Source organism: Schistocerca cancellata, chromosome 5 (genome assembly GCF_023864275.1).
Source record: "Schistocerca cancellata isolate TAMUIC-IGC-003103 chromosome 5, iqSchCanc2.1, whole genome shotgun sequence".
NCBI lineage: Eukaryota > Metazoa > Arthropoda > Insecta > Orthoptera > Acrididae > Schistocerca > Schistocerca cancellata.
In genome coordinates this window covers 316452339-316475489 of record NC_064630.1, presented here as the reverse complement: position 1 = coordinate 316475489, position 23151 = coordinate 316452339, and the positions used below count along the sequence as shown (strand labels likewise).

Below are 23151 nucleotides of genomic sequence, written 5' to 3'. Positions count from 1 at the left end.
GGTACACAGACAGCTTATCCCCATTGGCTAAGGACGTCAGGGTAGGAATGTTTTCGTTTAACATCTGCAGTTCAATCTGAGCTTTTTTTTTAGGGCTTTAGTGCTTATTCAATTCGGAAATGTAACACACCATTGTCTTTAACAATACCTGCTTTTAAATTTTTTAAGGTCTCTTATTTTCCAAACAATTCACTGTCAGTGCTGACTATGGGAATAAGTTCCTCTTGTTAATAGGCGAATTCACAGAATTCCACTGCGTTGCTGCTGCACCTGAAGCAGAGGTGTGAGCTTCCAGCTCATGAAGGCTGCTTGAACAATCTTTTACGTCTGTAAGCAATCTCACCATTCATATTAAATTCAGTCTTCCACATGTCAACATCAACATGACAGTGGAGTAGGAAATCAGCCGCAAGAAAAGGTTCAGTGACAAGTAAGTTCATCAACTCCATACTTTCTCTCAAAGTAGGAATTTTTGTGTTATTAGCTGCAGTGAACCAGGAGGCAACAAGGCAACAGAAGATCGCTTTTCTAGCTTCACCAGTAGAACAGTGATACTGATGCCGAGTTGATTTAATGTCTTCATGTAATGCAGGTGCTAGGGACATAAAAGTGACATGGTGTACCAAAACCGCTAGTAGCAGACCATCGAGTTGACATGTCAGAGAGAGTCACATTTTTGATACTAGGAAGCAATCCATTTTCTTGAGTTTGATTTTCATGACCTGACTCTGGATCACATGAAACATCAGATATTTTATTTGATGTGGCGGTGGACTGTAGATACTTTATATTAGAGCAACTGGCCATGCCTATTCCTGGCGGCTGCTGTCATTTGTGCAGCTGCATGAGGGAGTGCATTTTCTAGCCAGTCGTCCAAAATGGAAATGATACAAACACCAGTTACGTAATGCATTGCTTAGAGACGCCATGGCGAGAACTACGCCGGATGATGAGCTGTGGGCTGCTGGGACTCGCTGTAGTTTACCAGAATTGCCACTGGAGGCTGCTCAAGTCGTGCTGGAGCGAGCTAAGTTGCCCTAATCTAAAGTCGTCCACCATGACTACACTCACAATGCCATCGCCATTTTATGGGGCCCTACAAGTTCTCATGAAACAAAATACAATGCAGTTGGTCAGCAAAGAGTAACTCAGAGATCACGTTCACAGTATTATTTCAAACCACAGCAGTTTTTACAGTGAAAGGCAACTGACACCTGTTATAATGTTACCTCACAACCTTGATGACACCACATTTCAGAAGACAATTTATTACCAATAACTTCACTGTTCAGAACTTGTTGGATTCGAAGATGTATTGGTTAGCTCACTTGAGAGAGCATGTTCGTAAAATGTGTATATTTGCGAACAGATGGCATGTTATGAACAGTGTCAGAGAATAACAAAAGAATCTGAGTGTCTAAAGCACTGATGTTCAGAACAAATTAGAGGTTGACATTACAAATACCATAGGCGATAAACGAAAGTTCCAAAAGCCAGAGCTATAGGTCTGGTTGTTATGGTATGTATTGGAGAGACGAATTTTCCTCACAATGCGGAAGATGTGATACAATGAAGAGGTGAATTGTCTTTGGGCTACATATCACGTGAAGTACCTGGCACTTGTCAATCATTTGTTGCCACTGGAGGAATAGAATACACTTCCTCTGCGTTGCAAAAGGACTGTCTAATGAGATGGTATTCACAATAGCTAGCTGAGTATCTTCATATTCCGTTTATTTTTGGTTCTTCATGGTCTTCTTTGGGAACATTACTTGTGGGAACACTGGTCCACAGTAAAATATGGATGCTATTAAAATAACATGCTTGATTAAATCACCAGTTCATTATGTGCGGCACTACAAAGAAGATCATGAGTAAACAGAATGTGCTATGCACTGGAGTGGCGGGAAAGCAAGTACACAAAGACTACATGAGCTCAGGAAACAAAGATACAATTCACTTTGCTGGTAATAATCTTCGACCAATTGCAGCGCCACAATGCTGATTTAAACTGTCATATAATTAGATAATTATTTGACTGTTATTGGCAGACGTCTTCAGCATATTATAAGGGCCAGTGGGCTGGAATACTTGTTTACACAGGGTGACAAATCATGGAGCATGGTGATGAGGGCCCATCAGGCGCTGTCGGCGCTAATGAGACAGCATTAGCAAATTATACAGTTATTAGCTTTATTTTACAATTGCATTGTCTCCCCTGCAGCAGCAATGAGGAAGTCTGCGGATGTAGTATGCAGTGTGGAACAATCTAACACGTGCAGCTCAGTGATTTGGTGAGGTCGTGGTAGCTCAAGCAGCAGAGCAGTGCTGCGTATTGTAGCTGCGCAACTGGCAATAGGCGTTGCTCGTGCAATATCGACGCCCAACAATGATACAGTGGCAGTATGATAGTTCATCGAACACCATCATTTTGTCCCCAGTGCATTGCTTGTTGAATTCTCCAAGATTTGACATCAGTGGATGAGAGGTTTGCAGCTCACAGCAGACCAGGCTGGCTGTGATCCCTAAAGTAGTAGTCATCTGGCGAATGGAAGGTAGCACATTACAGGTCCAGCCTCAGTGTTGGGATCACTGTAACTGGAAGATTAGGGGCTCGGGATCCCTAGTATTTACAGTTGTCTGTTGGAAGCAATGACGTTATGTGTTGGTGAGGATGACCGAGGATGGGTTCGTTTTCTAAGTGCATCAGTAGTCTTCACTACACCTTGGTGTCCCAACTGTGGCTTTCAGTCCTTCAACTTGGTGCTTTTCTGCAGTGTCAGTAGGCTGAAAGACGTCCTTCTGTAAGATTTATGTGTAGTTTGGCACCTTGAAGCGCTGTCAAAATGGCGTTATGTTGCTTGCATAGTGAGGTCATCTTGCTGAGTTGGCGATTCATACATCTTGCTCAAGCGACATGTGGCAATGGCCTCTGTCGAGTGTCACGATATTGCGGTATTGGGTTTCTGCCGATTTGTCATTCCGGTTGCGACAGTGCGCTTGAGCCTGCCTTGCATGGTTCAGCACTGGCTGGGGAAAACGTTTAAGAAAATTGCGTTCAGCCAGCATATTTCTCTGCGATGCAACAATACACTAAGATACCAGTATATTAAATACTACTGCTTACATCAGTATAATTTAAAAACGACATATTCCCAAAATTTTCAGTTCATTGTCTGAAATCCACCAGTCACATGTTATCGACTTTTAGAATTGTAAGCGGCTGTTTTCTTGTGTGAGTCCTTGCGTCTTAACTTTTCGCGAACACGTATGCCTTTGTATATTTCAATAAATTCAGCAATGATCTCTTTACTGCACTTACGTGTTATTAGCCATTTGAGAATTCATTGCACTCGGAAAGACGAGAGATACTATATGCAAGAAACAGATAATTCACACACGTCGCGCGCATGATTTGCGGGGATTTCCAGATCACACGCTATGATTTATCAGCGCAGATATGATTTGCGACCACAGATTGGAGCATTGTTGCAAACCATTTATTCACTTCAATAATGATTTTGTTGTCATGTGGGAACTACGATACTCTCTCAGATTGAGAGAAATTACATGCTAATGCTTTATGCGGGATTACAAATCATCTTATTTTGTCCAAAAAATAGCTTTCGAGTATTTAACAACTATGCCAATAACATAAGTTTAGCGTAACCTCTGAACATCTCTATTTTATAAAGAATACTACTGAAGTTTGTATTGAAAATTATATGGCATATGCGATGTTGGTAAGCACCTGTCGCATGTATTTTGTTCCAGAGAACGCATTTTCTTGAACGTCTTTGGTTCGATTGGATTTGACAATTGATGTGATGAGTTTTTCTATTTTTGTGGTGTGTTTGTGTGTAGTTTTTATTTAGTTAGCAGTTAGCAAATCACTACGTAATGCGTGGTGATGTGTGCCATTTATCTTAAGAATTGATACTAGTCGAGGAAAGCCCGAGGCATAATTTAGTATTTATGTGTAAAGTGAGGTATGTTGAAATCTAGTGATTTGTGAAGATTAGTCACTGTAATCTGTTGAATACCTTTTGTTACAATTAGCTAAAAATTGACAACTGAGGTTGTAGTGATGGCCGTAAAACTAAGAAAGGCCCTCGGTTCGTAGTGTCATCTGTATTTTGTTTTCCTGTCACTTTCATACGCGGTAAGTCTCAGATGACGTTTCCACTGAGTGACACTGCTTTTTCAGACAGCTCTCTTTTGTGTAGAAAATAAGTTTCTTAAAAGGGCCGAAAGTAAATATTGTAAACGAAGCATTTAGCCCGAAAATGTGTTAATGTTTCATACTAAATGGAGGACGTCGTTTAACTCACTCTGTCGCGTTAAATTATGATACTAAGCCCTTGGCTTTGGCTCAGCAACCGGATTTTGTGATGCTTCCTTCTGCAACTCTAAGGTAACTGTAATGTGCATATGTTACCTGTACTAAAATTATTGTTGAGTTCAGTGTGAAAATAAGACAACTGGATTCTGCAATTGCGTAATGCTAGTAAAGAAATTAGAACGATACTTTTACAGTTGTTGGTTATACAAAGTAATATTTTCTATTCACACAGACCAGATTGTGAGAAAGGTGTTACTGCAAGGATTGCCCATAACGTGAAACGAGTCATCTAGCTTTTCCCCTTGAACTACATGATGTTCATAAGTAATTTTCTCAACAGTGGTCACTAATGTTTTATACTGTTCGCTGCAACATTATGTTGTAATCTCTTCTGAAGAGATGGTGGAAGAGTGCAACTGGCTGATAGTTGTGTTATCAGTACTGAAAGCAATTGGATGTTAATGATCAAATGTATGTGGTGCAGTGTCTAGGGACTGATCTGTTGTTTCATTAATATGGTCATCAAACACATTTGGAGAACTTTATACCCATGTTGTGACTGAGTCTGTGGGTTCTAAATCCCAAGATTGATTTGAGAACTTATAACTGCTGATTTCCTTGGGTGTTTATTTTATAAGATGCCCTGCCTGAAACAATGTGTATACCATGTAATGAACATGTCCCCTATCATGGTCACAGATCTTAATTTACTTATGTTTACTGAGTACACATGAAGTACTGCAAATAACATGATGACCATCCAAGCTAATAATTAAGACTATATTCTTTCAACTGTGAATCATAGATGAAAGAATATAGTCAGTTATTAACTTCTTTTTGTGTTATCCATATGTAAACATGTTCTACTGTAGAAAACACTAAAAAACAGCCTTCTGGGATCATAACCCACATTCTCATTTACAAATAGCTAGTTAAGTTTCTGTGCATCTTGCATGACCGAAACCATTTCTTTGCATCCACGTCATTTAGAAGGATTATGGATTTTTTTGCTTGTTGGAAGTCTGTAAGTTCTGACTTGACTGTTGACAGACCCATGATCACAGGTGAGCTGAGGGAATGGAATGGTTCCAGAGATGTGATACTGTAAAAAGTAAACAAGATGGAGTTCCAGTGAATTACAAGTAAGAAAATGTTTGGATGTTGCATATCTACCACAGATGTCCAGAGCTATTTTATCAAGTGATGAAACAACATAAAATTTTGATGAGAAAACGTTGCTGAACAAATTGTGGAAGGAGTACATGTCAGTAGAGACAAGGATATGTTAAAGATTAAAAAGATGAAGGCCATGAAAGTGACAAGTTAATAATACGAATTTGAAGAAAAGAATCTCAAAAACAATGGGAGATGAACTGTACAGAAAGAAAATTAACGATAGAGCTAATGTTGTCAAAACGCCTTTAAATTAAGTCTGAGCAAAGAAGAGCATTGAGTGTTATAAGATGTGTTGAATGTGTTGCGAAATAGTGATATCTGATGTGGTCAGACAATACCACTTTTACATTGGTTCCGATTGGATATATATGGATAGCACCAGGGAAACGTACAGTTCAGACAGAGTTTCCCAACGATGTTGAAGGACCTGTAATGGTTTGGGAGTTGTGTTTTTGATTTTTTTTAATCTCTTTTTTTTTTTTTGGGGGGGGGGGGGAGTGGGTGGAGGGGAGATCTTGTGGTCACATTGCAAAGCAGTTTAGTAACTACATCCATGAAACCGAAAATAAAATCTTCTGGCTTGTTAGGCTGCATCATATTTCTTCTATATGATTGATGTTTCAACCCTTCTGCCGGGAACTTCTTCTGTATCATGTGGTGTACACAGTGGACTGTACACTCAGTGTTTAGTCAGTTGTGGACACCATATGATCCTGAAGAAGGTCCCAGCAGAATTATTGAAATGTCGATCATACAGAAGAAACAGAAATGGCCCAGTGGGCCAGAAGATTGTACCTTCAGTGACGATGGCCACAAAAGCCTGCAGACATCTATGAGACAGTTTAACATGACTCAGTTCCTGGTGCAGGAGTTATTTTCAGTAGTGATTCCATCTTCCTAAACAATATTGCCCATACTCACATTACTATACACCGTATTGGCATAATGAGCATGATGATAAAATCTGATTTTTTCCCAGGTCAAAAGGAATGTTCGATACAAGTTGTGAGCTTTGGCCAGTGAGATAATGTTAAAGGCTGCTGCCACATCACCTCTCGGTACATGCATTCACAATTTTGTTGATAGTCAGCGAATGTGAAAGGTGGGAGGGGGTAGCTGGCTGTGGTGACACATTGACCTGTAGCTTATATGAAGTATAGGTTAGGTGTTAGGTTGAAAGGTAACAGTTTGGTTCTGAGTCAGCAAAGCCAATGTATGTGATAACTAAGAAAATCGTGGTTGTGGTGACAGACTGATCTGTAGCTAAGCCTATTTGAAAAAGATCAGTAACATCAAATTATAGTCGCCATATTGTTTAAGGCGCAAGGGAAATTCCAACTGTGTTAGATCCAAGAAAGGGGAGGGGAGTGGGTAAGAGCAAGGATGGTAGTAACTTCTTTAAGTTAACATAAAACTGTATTTTTATAAATGTTGAGTGAATATGCAGTTTTGAACCATGTTTGTATCTACCAAGTTTGTGCTGTTGGCTGAATACTGTGCAAATCACTGTGAAGTGTGCCGCCGAGAGTAGGCTATTTTCCATTGTACCAGTTATTTGGGCTTCTTTTTGTTCCATTCAAATATACTATGTAGGGCAAAATGATTGTTTATATGCCTCTCTGCATTCTGAAATTAGCCTGATTTTATCTCTACTATTCTCTGAGAGTGATGTGTATTGCTTTTTAATACTTTCCTACATTAATCACTCGAACTTGGTTCCTGAAAATTTGTAAGGGTAGGTTTATCTTCAAGTATCTGGCAGTTCAGTTTCTTAACAACTCCATGGGTGAAACAGCCCTGTGACCCTTTGTGCTGCCTTTCTTTTTATATGTTCACTATCCCTTGTTAGTTCTATGTGATATGGGTACTGCACACTTGAGCAATATTCTTGGATGGGCCATACGAGTGTTTTGTAAGCAACATCCTTTGGAGACTGATTGCATTTCACTAGCATTCTACCAATTTTGGTAATCTCCCTCCTGCCTTACCTTTGATGAGTGTACGTGATGGTTCTATTTCGTATCCCTACAAATTCTTACATCCAGGTATTTGTATGAGGTGATCAATTTCAGTTGGGACTTGAATGACTTGTTGATATTGTTGTTGTAGGACTCTGTTATTTCATTTTGTGAAATACACAATTTTACATTTCTGAACATTTAAAGGAAGTTTCCAGTCTTTACTCTACTCCTAAATCTTGGCGATATCCATCTGGATATTTGTGTAAAATCAAACAGTAGAAATGTCAGTTGGGTTATCAGCAATATGAGGAAAAAATAGATTGCTGTTTATCGTAAAGATTACATGTTAAAGTTGCAGTCGGGCACAACTAAAAGACACTTACACATTAGTATTCACCAGAAAAAGAAATACACACACATTCATTCATCCAGCAAGCACACCTCACACACACGACCACCATACCTTGCAGCTCGGACCAGAATGTGGGTGATGTAGCATGGAAGCAGCAATCTGAAGGGGAAGGAATAGCAGTGTTTTGCCATCTGCCATCTGACAGAATGTGCAGGGACTAGACTGCCGTCAGGTGCAGTGTCTGGAAGTTGTGTGGTAGGTAAGTGGGGAAGGAGGGGGGGGGGGGAGGGAATATGATTACCAACCAGGTGTCTACCAAGATGAACAGCCACCACCAAACAGTGGCCAAGAGCATTGTAGACCACCCTGTGACACAACACGCTGCGTAACATAACATCCTTAATTTCAGTGGGTGCTTCATTACCTGAGCCACCTGGGTCCTTTCCTCCACCACAACCTTTCCTGAACTGTGCACATTCTCCACACCCAAAATTATTCCGGCCTCAACCTACGGTAACATACTGTTGTCACACTCTCCACCCAATAGTTTTCACCCACTCTCTCCTGTTACCTCTTCCCTGATATTGTCTTCCACCCTCTTTGTGTGCAGCCCTCTGCCAACATACTCATCCTCTTCCCCCTTCCCTGCTGCTTTCCTTTTATGCTCTCCATTCCCCCATCCTCTCCTTCCCACCTCCCTTCTCCACAGCCTACCGATGCTGCACCTTAGCAGTGTAGTTCCTGCACACACTGACAAGACAGCACCCCCCCCCCCCCCCCCCCACACACACACACACACACTTGTACACTGCTACCACTTCCCTACACCCTCCAGATTGCTGTTTCCATTCTACTTTACCGGTGCATTCTAGTCTGAGCTGCCAGAGATGGAGGTCCTTTATATATATATATATATATATATATATATATATATGTGTGTTTTCCTGATGAAGGCTGTAGCCGAAAGCTAATGTGAAAGTATCTTTTAGTTGTGCCTGTCTTCAGCTTGATGTGTTATCCTTACAGTAAGTAGCAATCTCTCTTTACCTTACATTGCTGAATATTTCTGTGGTTGCCCCCCCCCCCCCCCCCCCCTCCCGCCCAGTAATACACCGTTATAGGTAACAGCATATCTGTGAGAAAAACCTTTGCAGTCAGTATTGTATGCCAGGTCATTTATATTCTATTTGTAGAGAGAGGATTCCAACCCATCACTTTGGAGAGTGCGTGAAGTTATTTCTACATCTGTTGATGACTCGCCATCGAAGATGACATGCTGTGTTCTCCCACCAAGAAATCATAAATCCAGTGACAAATTTTGCTTGATACCATATGATTGTGCTTTCAATAATAAGCGCAGGTGTAGTCAAATACTTCTCAGAAGTCAAGAAACACTACGTCTATCTGACTGTGTTGATCCATGGTTTTCACAATGTCATATGATAGAAGTACAAGTTAGATTTCACATGATTGACGTTTTTGGAACCTATGCTGGTTGATATGAATGAGGTTATTGTGTTAGAGATACCCCTTTACATTTGAACTTAGAATATGTTCCAAGATTCTACAACAAATTGCTGTCAAGAGTATTGGATGGTAGTTTTGTGGATCACTTTTGGGTCATTCCATGTTAAAGAGACTTTGTGACAAAAAAATTAAAATGACAATATTACAAATATAACCTTAAAAATGCAAAGTTAAAAGTACATTTGTTCATTGCAAAATAATCATGAATATGAAAAAATTAAATTTCTAGCTTCACTAAGTGTTTAAAGTGCACTACTCTATGGCACCACAGAGAGGTATGTTTTATGCTATTTCCAGATGAGTATTAGTTGTGTTATCTATGGCTGATTGTTCTATTGTTGCAAAGAATATTGAAGTCAACTTTGTTATAGCTCATAATAATTCGTTTTGTTGAAGTAAGCTAATTGCATTTCTTCATTTTGTTAGTTTTATAATATATATGCAGCTTGTAACACCCGTAACAAAAAAGATACAAAAGTTTAATTTGTAATCTAGTAAATTTGTTCTGTACGATACCTTTCTGTAAAAGTGAGGTTATGCACATGTTTTACAATATAATACCATTACACGGCATTTTGAAATCTTATTTAACACTCTTAGAGCTGTTACGGGTGCTACTAATTTTTGTTTCGGGTTACTTAACACATGAGTAACACCCGTGACTTGAATTGGAAGGTTTAATGCCCCCTTCATCTTTAGTAGGCCTAGGCCCTACATTTAAATTATAAACAAAGGGTATTATTATGAATGAAAAAAGTTTTTAACTATGTTTATTACATATGAAAACAGTTTTAAGCATGAAAACTAAAATTTTTATTCCTCTGCATACATTTGTTTAATCACTACACCTACGTTATAAAAGTTAGAGCATTAACCTGACTCAACTGACGTTCTCCTAAAAAGTTAATTAAGCCCAAAATTCTTTAGATTACATATAGTTTATGTTTTCCATTCTAACTTTTCCAACAACAACAATATTGCTAACCTCAGTTTTAAATTTTATGTAGGCCCAGTAAACTGCTTATCGAGGCAAATTCTAGTCATTCATAAGAGCCTATGTTTAACAATTTACTGTGCTGGGCAGTTCAAAAATAAATATACTTTGTCCAATCTATGTTATCTTGAGAGAGACTTTGGATTGACAGTTGAGTGGAATTTTTTGGCCAGTCCACATGGTAAAGAAGGAGCCATGGATGGCATTGGAGGTGCACTGAAGAGGAGCGTGTGGACAGCTGTTAGATATAGGAAAGTTATTATTAACAACACAATTGACTTTTATGACTACACTCTGAAGAATTTTTCTAAAATTAAGGTACTATGGGTTGATAAGATAACAGCAGAGCATAACATTCCTATTTTGGATGAAGGGTGGAAAAATTTACAAGCGGTTCCTCAAATCCAGGGCTGCCATCACTTTTGGCCTTATAACACAACTGATTTGCTGGTTTCAAAAACAGCAGAGTCATTAATGACAAGGGTGTCAGTATTTATTACTGAGGAGGCCAAAGTTAAAACATTACACGCAAAAAGATGCAGAAACTTCTATGAAGTGTGCAATTCTGATAATTCTGATCAGGAGACTGTTTCACTCTCTGAATCACAAGACAATATTGGAAGTGCTTGTGAGTTAAGCCTAACTAATAAAATTGGAAAGTCTGATTTAAAATTTGGGTTATTTGTCTTGGTTGACATTCCAAGTGACAAAAAGAAGCCAACCCTATCCAAAATTCGATACCATTACTTGGGAATCTGCCAGGGTGAGGACGACAAAGAGGAGGATGTGAAAATAATGTTTCTAAAGTCAGTAGAAAAAAGTAAAACACTTTTTAAACTAGATGAAACTGATGTTTGTTTTGTGAAATTCAGTCAAGTACTATCTAAGGTAACAACACCAGAAATCAAACAACAAGGTAATTGTTTGTACTATGAGTTCAATTTTGTGTTGGATGTTGCTGAAAAAGATTATTAAATGAAGTTTTTAAACCTATCAATAATAAGAAAACATTTTTGTCATAAATTTATTAGGCCTACAAAATGAGGTAAATGTAAGTAATGATATCTTCGCCTAGTTGTACTATAAAATTGTAACAAAATTTTTTGTGTAATAAATAGCTTTATCCTTCAATTATGTTTTCTTAAATTCATACTTTTATTCCAAATAAACTACAATACCTCTTTTCTTTTTATGCGATTGTAAGAGGTAGTTTTATTCCTTCAAGAATCAAATCTGATGCATCTATGTAACACCCGTAACATTTAATGCAACACCCGTAACAGCAAAAAAAAAAAAAAAAAAAAAAAAAAAAAAAAAAAAAAAAAAAAAAAAAAAAAAAAAAAAAAAGTATATATATATATATATATATATATATATATATATATATATATATACTGAGTTATGTGAAAAAAAATAAAAATTTGTATTTCAAAATAAAATTTGGGGCAATACCTCTTAACAGTTGTTTTACAAGAATAAAAGTTTCATCATGTTTGCAGAAATTAGAGAATTCCCTAACTCATAACAGGGGCCAGGTCTACTTTTGGTAACACCCGTAACACTACTTTTTTTATTAATAACCAGAAGAACAATGAAACAAGTTCAGTATCAACATTTCTAACATGAAATATAATGTAAGCCTTAAAAGTTTTCAATATTAAATTCAATAAATATTTTTCTTTACATTATTTTTCCTGATTTTAAGGTGTGTACATGTAACACCCGTAACTATGGAATTGCCCTTTTGCTATCTTCCCTGTAGACTGGTGTGACCATTTACCTACCACTGGGCTTGGTTTTTTGTTAGAGTGATTTGTCTCAAATTATGGTTAAAAGACGGACTAAGTCAGCCATAAATTTAGTATAGAATGTGACAGAAATTCCATTGGGTCCTCCCCCTGCGGGTTCGGGGGTTAGAATAGGCCCGCGGTATTCCTGCCTGTTGTAAGAGGCGACTAAAAGGAGTCTCACATGTTTCGGCCTTATGTGATGGTCCCCTCTCGGGTTTGACCTCCATCTTTCTAAATTATTCCGAAGAGCGAGCCAATTGGGGAAGGGCGCCTTACGTGGTGCACTGTATCCGTCGTGCATTGAGACCTTTAGCCGGCTTTTTCGTCGTTGCAATGGTGTCCCGCTCGTTTTCCATCTCTTGGGCGAGGATACGTCCCTGGGTGCGATTCCCACGCTGCACTCTGCAGTGTTTCTTTTAACTGCGATGACGACCTTGGACAGTTTTGCACCTAAGATCCAGCACGGTAGCCAGTCCGTTGTGGTGGGACTGCCATGTACCCTCTTGGTTGTAGCCCCCTGACAACACAGGGATCGCTCTACTGATGCCTGCGCCGTTAACTCCCCACGTATGCCAAGGAGTAGATGCCCGTCTCCCTGGGGCATCAGGACTCCCGGCAATGGACATCCTGCCAGGTGGCTATTGCTGCGGCTGGGTGGCGCCCGTGGGGAGGGCCCTTGGTCGGAGTAGGTGGCATCAGGGCGGATGACCCGCAATGAAGCGTGGTACATCATCTCTCGCTGGCGGCCAGCCGCCAGCAGTCTCTAAGCGTTCTCGGGCTCAATTTAATGCTGAAAAGTAAAATCCGAAAACGTTCCCCTCTCTGGCCACGCCGTGGGAGGAGCGTAAGTCTCAGGATGGAGGTAATAGTTATTCGCCCCGATTCTTAGTTTGTACGAGAGCTGATGGGGAGTCTTTTCTCTCCACAAAGCCTCAGTTCTTCGTCGAGCATTTAGAGGACAAGTTTGGGGAGGTGGAGGGCTTGTCAAAAATGCGCTCTGGATCGGTCCTGATCCAAACGGCATCCTCTGCCCAGTCACGACGGTTGTTTGCTTGTGACAAGTTGGGGGATGTTGCTGTTACGATCACGCCGCATAAGAGTTTAAATATGGTTCAGGGAGTTATTTACCATAAGGACCTTCTTTTGCAGTCTGATGACGAGCTGCGTGCCAACTTAGAGCGCAGGGGTGTACATTTCGTCCGGCGCGTTCATCGGGGTCCGAAGGAAAATCAGATAGCTACCGGTGCCTTCATCTTGGCCTTCGAGGGTGATACGTTACCGGGAAAGGTCAAGGTGATGGTCTACCGATGTGACGTCAGGCCCTATATTCCTCCCCCGATGCGGTGTTTCAAGTGCTGGAAGTTCGGCCATATGTCTTCCCGCTGCACTTCCAGCCTCACATGTCGAGATTGCGGACGCCCGTCTCATCCCGATACTCCATGTGCCCCGCCTCCCATCTGTGTCAACTGCGGGGAGCACCATTCACCTTGCTCGCCTGACTGCAAAGTCTTTCAGAAAGAGCGCAAAATTATGGAATATAAGACCCTGGACCGGCTGACCTATACTGAGGCCAAAAGGAAATATGACAGACTCCATCCTGTGAGAATGACATCTTCTTATGCAGCTGCTACGACAACTGTGCTAGCCCCATCAGTTTCGAGACTTCCAGCCAGCTCGATAAGCAGTAAGACTCCTCCTGCCCCCTTGCCTGTGGGGGGCTCTACCCAACCGGTTGCTCCTGCACCACCTACCTCAGGAGCAACCTCCTCCCACCCGTCGGGGACGTCCATCCCCGCTTCTCAGCCGGAGAAGCGTCTAACTTCTTCGGCTACTCTCGCCCGTAAGAGTTCCCTTGGGACCCTCCCTTCCCAGGGTTCCACCAGCGGGAAGGATGACGGCCGCCAGTGGCATAAGTCCTCACCAGCGGCCGGGCGTAGGGCTTCACGATCCTCCTCTGTCCCGGAGACTGAATCGGTGAAGCCTTCCCAGCCGGTGCAACCCAAGGTTCAGCGAGAGAAGTCCAAGAGAAAGACCTCTAAGGCCAAAGAACTTGCGGTGGCGCCAACCCCACTGCACCTTTCGCGCTCTGCGTCTGAGGATGCAGTCGAGATTCTAGCATCCACTGAGGACCTTGATCTCGCTGGTGCCTCAGACGCCATGGATGCCTCTCGTATGGGTACTGAATCGGTGGCAGTGAGTGAACAAGCAGTGTAAATTGCCTTCCCAGTCCTTTCACGCCTTTCTCAGCCATGGACAATATCATCCTCCAGTGGAACTGCGGCGGTTTTTTCCACCATCTAGCTGAGCTCCAACAACTTATCAGCCTTCACCCTTTCTTCTGCATTGCTCTTCAGGAAACTTGGTTTCCAGCAATGCGAACCCCCGCCCTCCGAGGCTATCGGGGTTATTATAAGAACCGGGCAGCATATGAAAGGGTGTCGGGTGGCGTCTGCCTCTATGTCCTTCACACTCTGCACAGCGAGTCTGTCCCTCTCCACACACCTTTAGAGGCTGTCGCTGTTCGGGTGTGGACGCCACAGGCTGTTACCGTCTGCAGTCTTTACCTTCCACCGGATGGTGATGTCTCGCAGCATGTCCTGGCTGCGCTGATAGCCCAATTGCCGCCACCTTTCTTGCTATTGGGCGCCTTCAACGCCCATAACCCTCTGTGGGGTGGGTCAGTGGCAACAGGTCGAGGCGCCATCGTTGAGCATTTATTGTCGCAGCTCGATCTCTCGATTTTAAATGATGGTGCCTTCACACACTTCAGTGTGGCGCATGGCACATACTCCGCCATTGACCTTTCAATATGTAGCCCTAGCCTCTTACCGTCTGTCCAATGGAGTGTGCATGACGACCTGTGTGGTAGTGACCACTTTCCGATCTTTCTGTCACTGCCACAGCGTCACTCTTCTGGGCGCCCTAGCAGATGGGCTATGAATAAGGCTGACTGGGACTTGTTCTCCTCCACTGCCGGTCTTGAGTCTCTCTCTAATGACGACATTGATGCGGTGGTTCAATCGGTCACCACCGGCATCGTTACTGCCGCCGAATCTGCCATTCCTCGTTCTTCTGGGTCCCCTCGGCGGAAGGCTGTGCCTTGGTGGTCGCCTGAGATCGCTGAAGCGATTAAAGATCGCCGGCGGGCGCTCCAGCGTCACAAGCGACATCCCTCCTTAGACCACCTTATCGCCTTCAAACGGCTGCGTGCGCGGGCCCGCCTCCTTATCCGCCAAGGCAAGAAGGAGTGCTGGGAGCGGTATGTGTCCACCATTGGCCTCCATGTCACTCCTTCGCAGGTCTGGGCCAAGATTCGACGCGTCTACGGCTATCGGACCCCTGCCAGCGTCCCTGCGCTCTCACTGAATGGAGCAGTTTGTACTGACTCCGACGTCATTGCCAATCGCTTAGCAGAGCATTTTGCTATGAGTTCCGCTTCTGTGAATTACCCCCAGGCCTTCCGCTCCATTAAAGAGCGGATGGAACGTCGGAGCCTTTCGTTTCGCACCAACCACCCAGAATCTTACAATGCTCCAGTCAGTGAGTGGGAATTTCGCAGTGCCCTAGCTGCTTGCCCTGATACCGCTCCTGGGCCAGATGGCATCCACTGTCAGATGCTGAAACACCTTTCAGTGGACTGCCAGCGGCGCCTTCTCGATCTTTACAACCGTCTTTGGGTCGAGGGGGTGTTTCCGTCGTAATGGCGGTAAGGCGTTGTCATCCCCGTTTTGAAACCTGGAAAGACCCCTCTGGAGGTGGACAGCTACCGCCCCATTAGCCTCACCAATGTTCTTTGTAAGCTTCTCGAATGGATGGTGAGCCGGCGCTTAAACTGGGTACTGGAGTCTCGGGGCCTTCTGGCTCCGTCTCAGGGTGGGTTCCGGAAAGGCCGCTCCGCCGTCGACAATCTGGTGAGCCTGGAGTCGGCCATCCGTACTGCCTTTGCCCGCCATCAGCACCTGGTCGCTGTCTTTTTCGACATGCGGAAGGCGTAGGATACGACATGGCGTCATCACATCCTTTCTACGCTTCATGGATGGGGTCTTCGGGGCCCTCTGCCGATCTTTATCCGCAATTTCCTGTCGTATCGTACCTTCCGCGTGCAAGTCGCAGCCTCCTATAGTTCCACCCACGTCCAGGAGAACGGTGTGCCACAGGGTTCTGTTTTAAGTGTCTGCCTGTTTTTAATAGACATTAATGGGCTCGCTGCGGCCGTGGGAAATTCTGTCTCTGCTTCCCTGTATGCTGACGACTTCTGCCTTTATTACAGCTCTACTGGCATTGCAGCTGTTGAACATCAGCTACAGGGCGCTATCCGTAAGGCGCAGTCTTGGGCTGTAGCGCATGGGTTTCAGTTTTCGGCAGCCAAGACCCGCGTTATGCATTTCTGCCGGCGCCGAACAGTCCATCCTGAGCCGCGGCTTTATCTTGCCGACGAACTCCTTGCTGTGGTGGAGACCCACAGGTTTTTGGGGGTGGTTTTCGATGCCCGGTTGACTTGGCTGCCTCATATCCGGCAGCTTAAACAGACGTGTTGGCGGCATCTAAACGCTCTGAGATGCTTGAGCCACACCCGCTGGGGCGCCGACCGCTCTACCCTGTTGCGGCTCTACCAGGCATTAATCCAGTCCTGTCTGGATTATGGGAGCCTGGCTTATGGCTCAGCATCCCCATCTGCGTTACGGGTGCTGGACCCAATTCTCCACAGCGGGATACGCCTTGCCACTGGTGCTTTCCGCACCAGCCCTGTGGACAGCGTACTAGTGGAGGCAGGTGTACCTCCACTGCGGTTCCGGCGCCAACGTTTGCTGGCCGCTTATGCTGCCCATGTTCTAAGCTTGCCCGGGCATCCAAATTATCGTGTCCTGTTCCCGCAGTCAGTCGTCCATCTGCCAGACCGTCGGCCCCAGTCGGGTTGTCCGATCGCCGTACGCGTCAAGGAGCTTCTCTGCGGGCTTGGGGTTTTCCCTGTTCCACCTCCTTTCCGGGCACCTCTGCGTACACCCCCGTGGTGTGTTCCTCGCCCTTGCCTTCGGCTCGACTTGGCACAGGGCTCGAAGGACTCGGTCCCTCCAGAGGCCTTCCGCCGCCGCTTTTATTCCATCCTGGCCACGTATCAGGGCTCTGGAATTGTTTACACCGACGGTTCGATGGTTGCTGGTCGTGTCGGGTATGCGCTAACTCTAGGGGACCATTCCGAACGACGGTCCTTGGCGGCTGGCTGCAGCGTTTACACTGCTGAGCTAGTCGCCATCTTTCGAGGCCTAGAGTATATCCGCTCCTGCTCAGGTGAGTCCTTCGTTATCTGTAGCGATTCCCTGAGCGGTTTACGAGCTCTCGACCAGTGTTTTCCTCGTTCTCGTCTGGTGATGGCTATCCATGAGTCCCTGCATACTCTTGCGCGTTGCGGCCGCTCTATGGTCTTTGTGTGGACCCCCGGTCATGTCGGTATCCCGGGCAATGAACATGTTGACCGCCTGGCGAAAGAGGCCATGAGTAAACCATCTCTGGATGTTGGCCTCCCAGAGGCTGATTTGCGGGCAGTCCTCCGCCGAAAAGTTTTTGCGCTTTGGGACGCTGAATGGCGCGATCGGATTACACCCAATAAACTCCGTGCCATTAAGGAGACGACGACTGTGTGGCGGTCCTCCATGCGAGCCAACCGCAGGGACTCAGTCGTCCTTTGTCGGCTCCGCATTGGCCACTCCCGGCTAACACACAGTTATTTACTGCGCCGGGAGGACCCTCCTGTATGTCGCTGCGGGGCGGCTTTGACGGTGGCCCACATTCTGTTGGCCTTGCTGTGGTCAGGCAGACATTTGCGCTGCCTGATAACGCTCCCTGCCGTTTTATCTGATGACCCTGTTATGGCTGCCTTAGTTTTACGTTTTATTAGGGCAGGGAGTTTTTATTCTTTCATCTGAGTGTTTCTGTTTTATTTTATTTTTTGTGTTGATTCTGGCCTTTGGCCTATGATTTTAAACTGATCTTTTAATGTGTTTCTAAGTGGTTGGCTTTTCCTTTTTTATTTCTATGGTCGGCCAACCACTGTTACACTCTGTGTGGTTTTAGTTCGTTTTGTCTTGTCTTTGTCTCCGTTTCTCTTGTTCTGTATCGTCTGTGATCTATTCTGTTCCTCGTTTTTATTCTCTGTGGGTGTTCTTTGTATTTGGAAAAAGGGACCGATGACCGTAGCAGTCTGGTCCCTTTCATCCCCCAAACCAACCAACCAACCATTGGGTCCTGGAGCTGTGTTCAGTTATAGAATTTCATCACTTTTTTCCAACAACACCAACACTAGCATCTATGTCACTCATCTTTGCAGTGACGAGGATGTTAAGTAGAGGCAGTACTCCTGGATTTTCCTTCGGAAAGGAGTTCAGCATTTTTGTTGTGACACCATCAGTTTCAGTTCCTGTCTCCTCCATGACTGGACACAACTTTGGTACTGCTATCAGCCTTTGCATATGACTACAATTTCTTTGGATTTTGTGAGAGGTCTTTTGGTAATATTTGGCTATGGTAATGATTTAAGGCTTCATGCACTTCTCTCTTGAGAGCCTAACGTGTTTAACTCAGTATCACTGTGTATAGCCCTATGGTATGTTTTACACCTACTGTGCAACAGTCTCTGTTTCTTTGAAAGTTTCTATGCAGTGATATGTTGTGTAAACATGGTAACGACATATCTGCAGTGTTTTGGCAAGCTTCATTTATTTATTTAGTTATTGAAATTTTTAGAATTCTCTTGTTTGTAATACAATTGTATTTGTTGAATAGGCATCATGATACGGGACACCTTGAAAAATATGCTGAGCAGTTGTTTCCCTCAAAATGTCCTCGAAGATGTGGTGGATGCATTACTTGACAATGGCAATGAACTAAGTCCAGAAGACCAGGTAGCAGTATTGCATGCAGGAATAGAGTGAGTGTCAAAATGTGCCATTCTTCTTCTTGAATAAGTTGAGAATGAGTTTGCTGGCACTTGAAATCTATATAAGATGTAAATTTTATTTTTTAATTTGTGAATCTCTTGAAAATGAAGGGTGAGAATTTTGGATATTATTTTATGTGTATATTATTACTATGTGCTGGTGGACCATTTAATTAACACAGACCAAAACAATTTTGAAAGATCGAAAATTTTGGTATCACACAGCACACTTGAATAAGTTATTTGGCAGTGTTGTTGTTATTTATTATGAATAACAAAAGAAAAGGTGGTGTACAATTTTTTGTTGGGGATATGTCAACAAAGTCTTTTTCCAGTGTGTGTAGTTGTGATACATGGTACTGAGTGCATTAGACCTCTGTGAAATGGTATTCCGTAGTTATTGATTGGCAGTGAGATCTTGTGTGTAGCCTATATGTAAAATGTGTTGTGTGTTAATAAAATAAAAGCTTCTATTTTGCCCCTACACAATTTTTCCGCATCATTTTGCTGCATGAAACTAAGAATCCAACAGCACCGAATTAAAGTGAAATAATAAATTTCACAGTGACATATTTCTGTCCAAAAGTGTGGAGAGGTTCGTACAAAGTTGCAGTGTGTACACAGTGATTAGATGTAGCTGTTAATGTAACACACAGATACTGCAAGTAGAGAGCGGCTTGTAGGTGATGAGAATTATGTAACTTCAAAATTTCCATTGAGGCGTATTTGCACTTGAATGACCTGTGGGACACCATACAGAATCAGATTTTTCTGCTAAGGATTGGAAGATGAAATCAAACGTAATTCTTTTGACTGATACAGTAAATTATCTTCACACAGAAAAGGCTACATCAGCAAAGGAGGTATGGGACAAACTGGAAAACACATTTGAAGATGGAGGTTTAACGAGAAAAGCGGGATTACTTCGCAAGCTGATAACTAAAAAATTGAACAAGTGCAAAAGCATGAATGAGTATGTGAATAAAATAACTTCAATCTCAGATTGTCTGAAGAATATTGGTTTTGAAATTGCAGAAGAATGGATTGGCACTTTATTGTTAACTGGACTACCAGAGAAATATTCGCCTATGATTGTGGGTTTGAAAAGTTCACGAATTCCCATTACAGCAGATAGTGTGATGGTAAATATTCTACAGCACGTCAACAATGAGCCAAATTCTTATGCTCCAAAGATAGAAAAAATGTCGGCTTTATATTCTAAATAGAAGAAGAAGAAGAATCCAATAAAATGTTTCACATTCCAGAGAGTGTGGACATATTTCATCACAGTGTAATGAAAGGTTGAGCATTAAAGAAAAGAAGCACATTAATTCCAGTAGTCACGAGAGGAAAACTACCCATAAAGGTATGCTACTTTCTTTTAGTGAAGAAGGTGATGAACAAGCAGAATAATTTCTAGATTCAGAAGCATCTGTGCACATTATTAAAGCTCCATCAGTTTTGTATGGTGTTCATTCTAGGACTGACATTAGAATTTTCACAGTTGATAGGTCTAAGTTAAATTGTGAACACGCAGGAAAAGTTGATGTTAATATTTTACTGCTCATGATGTAAATTATGAGAAGAATATTGCAGCTAATTTGCTGTTGGTAAGAAAAATAGTAAAGAAAGGTAACAAGGTTGTCTTTGATATAGAGGGAGCCAAAATAATTGACTCATGTGGCAATATTGTAGCTACTGCAACTAATGTAAGAGATATTTACAAATTAAACACAGTTCAAGATGCTGCTGAAACTGGAAATCACACTGTTTACGCTGCAAAACGTTTCTTGTGGCACAGGAGACTTGAACATTTGAGTAGAAAAAGTATGGCCTTGTTGAAGAATATGGCAACAAGGATAGAAAATTATGGGAAGAAAAATGTGTAGTGTGAGGTGTGTTTGCAAGGGTAGCAGGCCAGACTACATTTAAATCGATTCAGAGCAGGGCTACAGAAGTCTTGCAACTTGTCCATACTAATCTCTGTGGATCTATAGGGAGGTAACTACTATTTCCTGACATTCAAAGATGATTTTTCTAGACACATTCATGTTTACTGTATAAGTGCCAAGGATCAAATGAATGACATATTTGCTGTTCGTTGCAAAATAGTCAAAACACAACTTGGGAAGAAAATTAAATTATTGGATCAGACAATGGATAAGAACATTTAAGCAAACAATTTAAGGAACAGTTGAATGAAATGAGTATCAGGCATCAGACTACCATTCGCTATAGTCGCTCTCAGAATGGAGTTGGAGAATGTGCCAACAGAACCATTATAGAGAGGACAAGAAGTATGCTAAGCGATGCTGAGCTACCCAAGTGTTTTTGGGCAGAGGGCCTGTGAACTGCAATGTATTTAAGTAACAGATCACCTACCAAAGTTGGGAGACAGGACACATGAAGTATGGACTGGTAAGAAACCAGACCTAAGGCACTTAAAAGTCTTTGATGTGAAGCCAGGGTTCAGATTCCAAAACTGTTAAGAGGTAAATGGGATGCAAAATCTCAGAAATACACTTTTGTTGGCTACTGTGAGGATTCAAAAGGATACATATTTTGTAATCCTGTGAATAAGAAGATAACAAGCAGCAAAGGGATAGTATTTTTAGAGGATTCTAAACATAAATTAAAGGAAAATAGCCAAACTAATGCAGCCAAATATAAGGTGTGGTAGTGATGAAAAAGAGATGGAAAGTGGAACAAAGTAAGGTAATGATAAAGAGCAAACTGATATACTACATGAGAATGAAATTGAGGAAGAAGATTCAATAGAGGAAGTCAATTTAAGGCATTCTACATGTGTAACAAACCCAAAAAGATATCCAGAGAACGAAATGTATGTTGCCCAAACCTGCCACAGTGAACCCATCACAGTTGTGGATGAGTCAGTTCTTAACAGTATTAACCAGCTGGAATGACAACTTCTAGCAGTACACTGTGCTGGAAGGAAGCAGCAGACTACTCTTCTAGATTTTTTTCAGAAATAAAGACAGTATAGCAGTTTTATTAATTATTGTGGTATCTAATTCATTGAGTGCCATTAGCTAAAAAAATTTTCTCCTTTTAAATCAAGATACAGTTGATGACTTTTGATGTGACCTAACATCCAAAATATCTTTAAAAAAGGGTATTATAAATATATCGAGTAGTTTTAAATTTGCCAAGAAACATTTTCATGTTCACTGTATTTTGGTATGCAGCACAAGGTGAGTTCGTGATTATGGAGTATTTAAACGGCCTAAATAGCCTAGGTTCCAACTTTGATCCTGAAACACTTATTTAGTGTATTTTGTCCTAAACCCTTATTTAAGGAAAACCCTCTTTTAAGGAACAAATTTTTTAGTCCCCTGAGATTCGTTAAAAAGGGGTTCTACTGTAATATGGGAGCTATTAAACTTCCCGAGAATGGTGTCACCAGTGTGAGATCCAAACATATTGACATAAAACATCTCTTTATAAGAGATCAGCTGGAGAAGGGAAGTATAACCATAAATTATCTATGCAAAGAAGAAATGTTATGAGGTCTCCTAACCAAGCCTCTCAATTAGGACAAGTTCGAGAATTTGGTGAAATATTATGGTATAACCTGTGATATGTAGTGTTCAGTACCTGAAAAATTTTTGTTCAGTGGGGAGTGTTGGGGATATGTGAACAATGTATTTTTCCACTGTGTATAGTTATGCACAGGGTACATTGTGCCATGTGCCTTAGACCTCTGTGGAATGGTATTCTATGGTTCTTGATTGGTAACGAGATCTTAAACATAGCCTATGTGTAAAATGTGTTATGTGTTTGTAAAATATAAGTTTTTATATTGCACCTAAACAGTTTTTCCTGGCCTTTTCATAGTGCCAAACCAAAAGAATCCAAAATTTTTGCCAGAAGGAAAAAAAAAAGAAATAGTCTTGGCAAGTATCTAATGAAACTAAATATTAATTTTATTGTAAGTTATCAAACAAGAAGGAAATTGTACAGTATGGAATGATCCTAAGGCATATTAGAATTTCAAATGAATGTTTACTACTGATATGCGGAAATGTAGATTATGAGAATTTTTTTAAGAATAAGG

The 23151-nt window shown here is 42.2% G+C and overlaps 1 protein-coding gene across 1 annotated transcript in view; it reads left to right on the top strand.

Annotated features, from left to right (window-relative positions):
• Positions 1-3801: 3801 nt before the first annotated feature.
• LOC126187889 (ubiquitin carboxyl-terminal hydrolase 35) overlaps positions 3802-23151 on the top strand; it is a 128661-nt gene continuing 109311 nt past the window's right edge. Inside the window, exons 1-2 of the mRNA XM_049929237.1 lie at positions 3802-3989; positions 18923-19067. Coding sequence (XP_049785194.1) covers positions 18928-19067 — 140 coding nt within the window. The 5' untranslated portion in view covers positions 3802-3989; positions 18923-18927. The remainder of the gene's footprint in view (positions 3990-18922; positions 19068-23151) is intronic.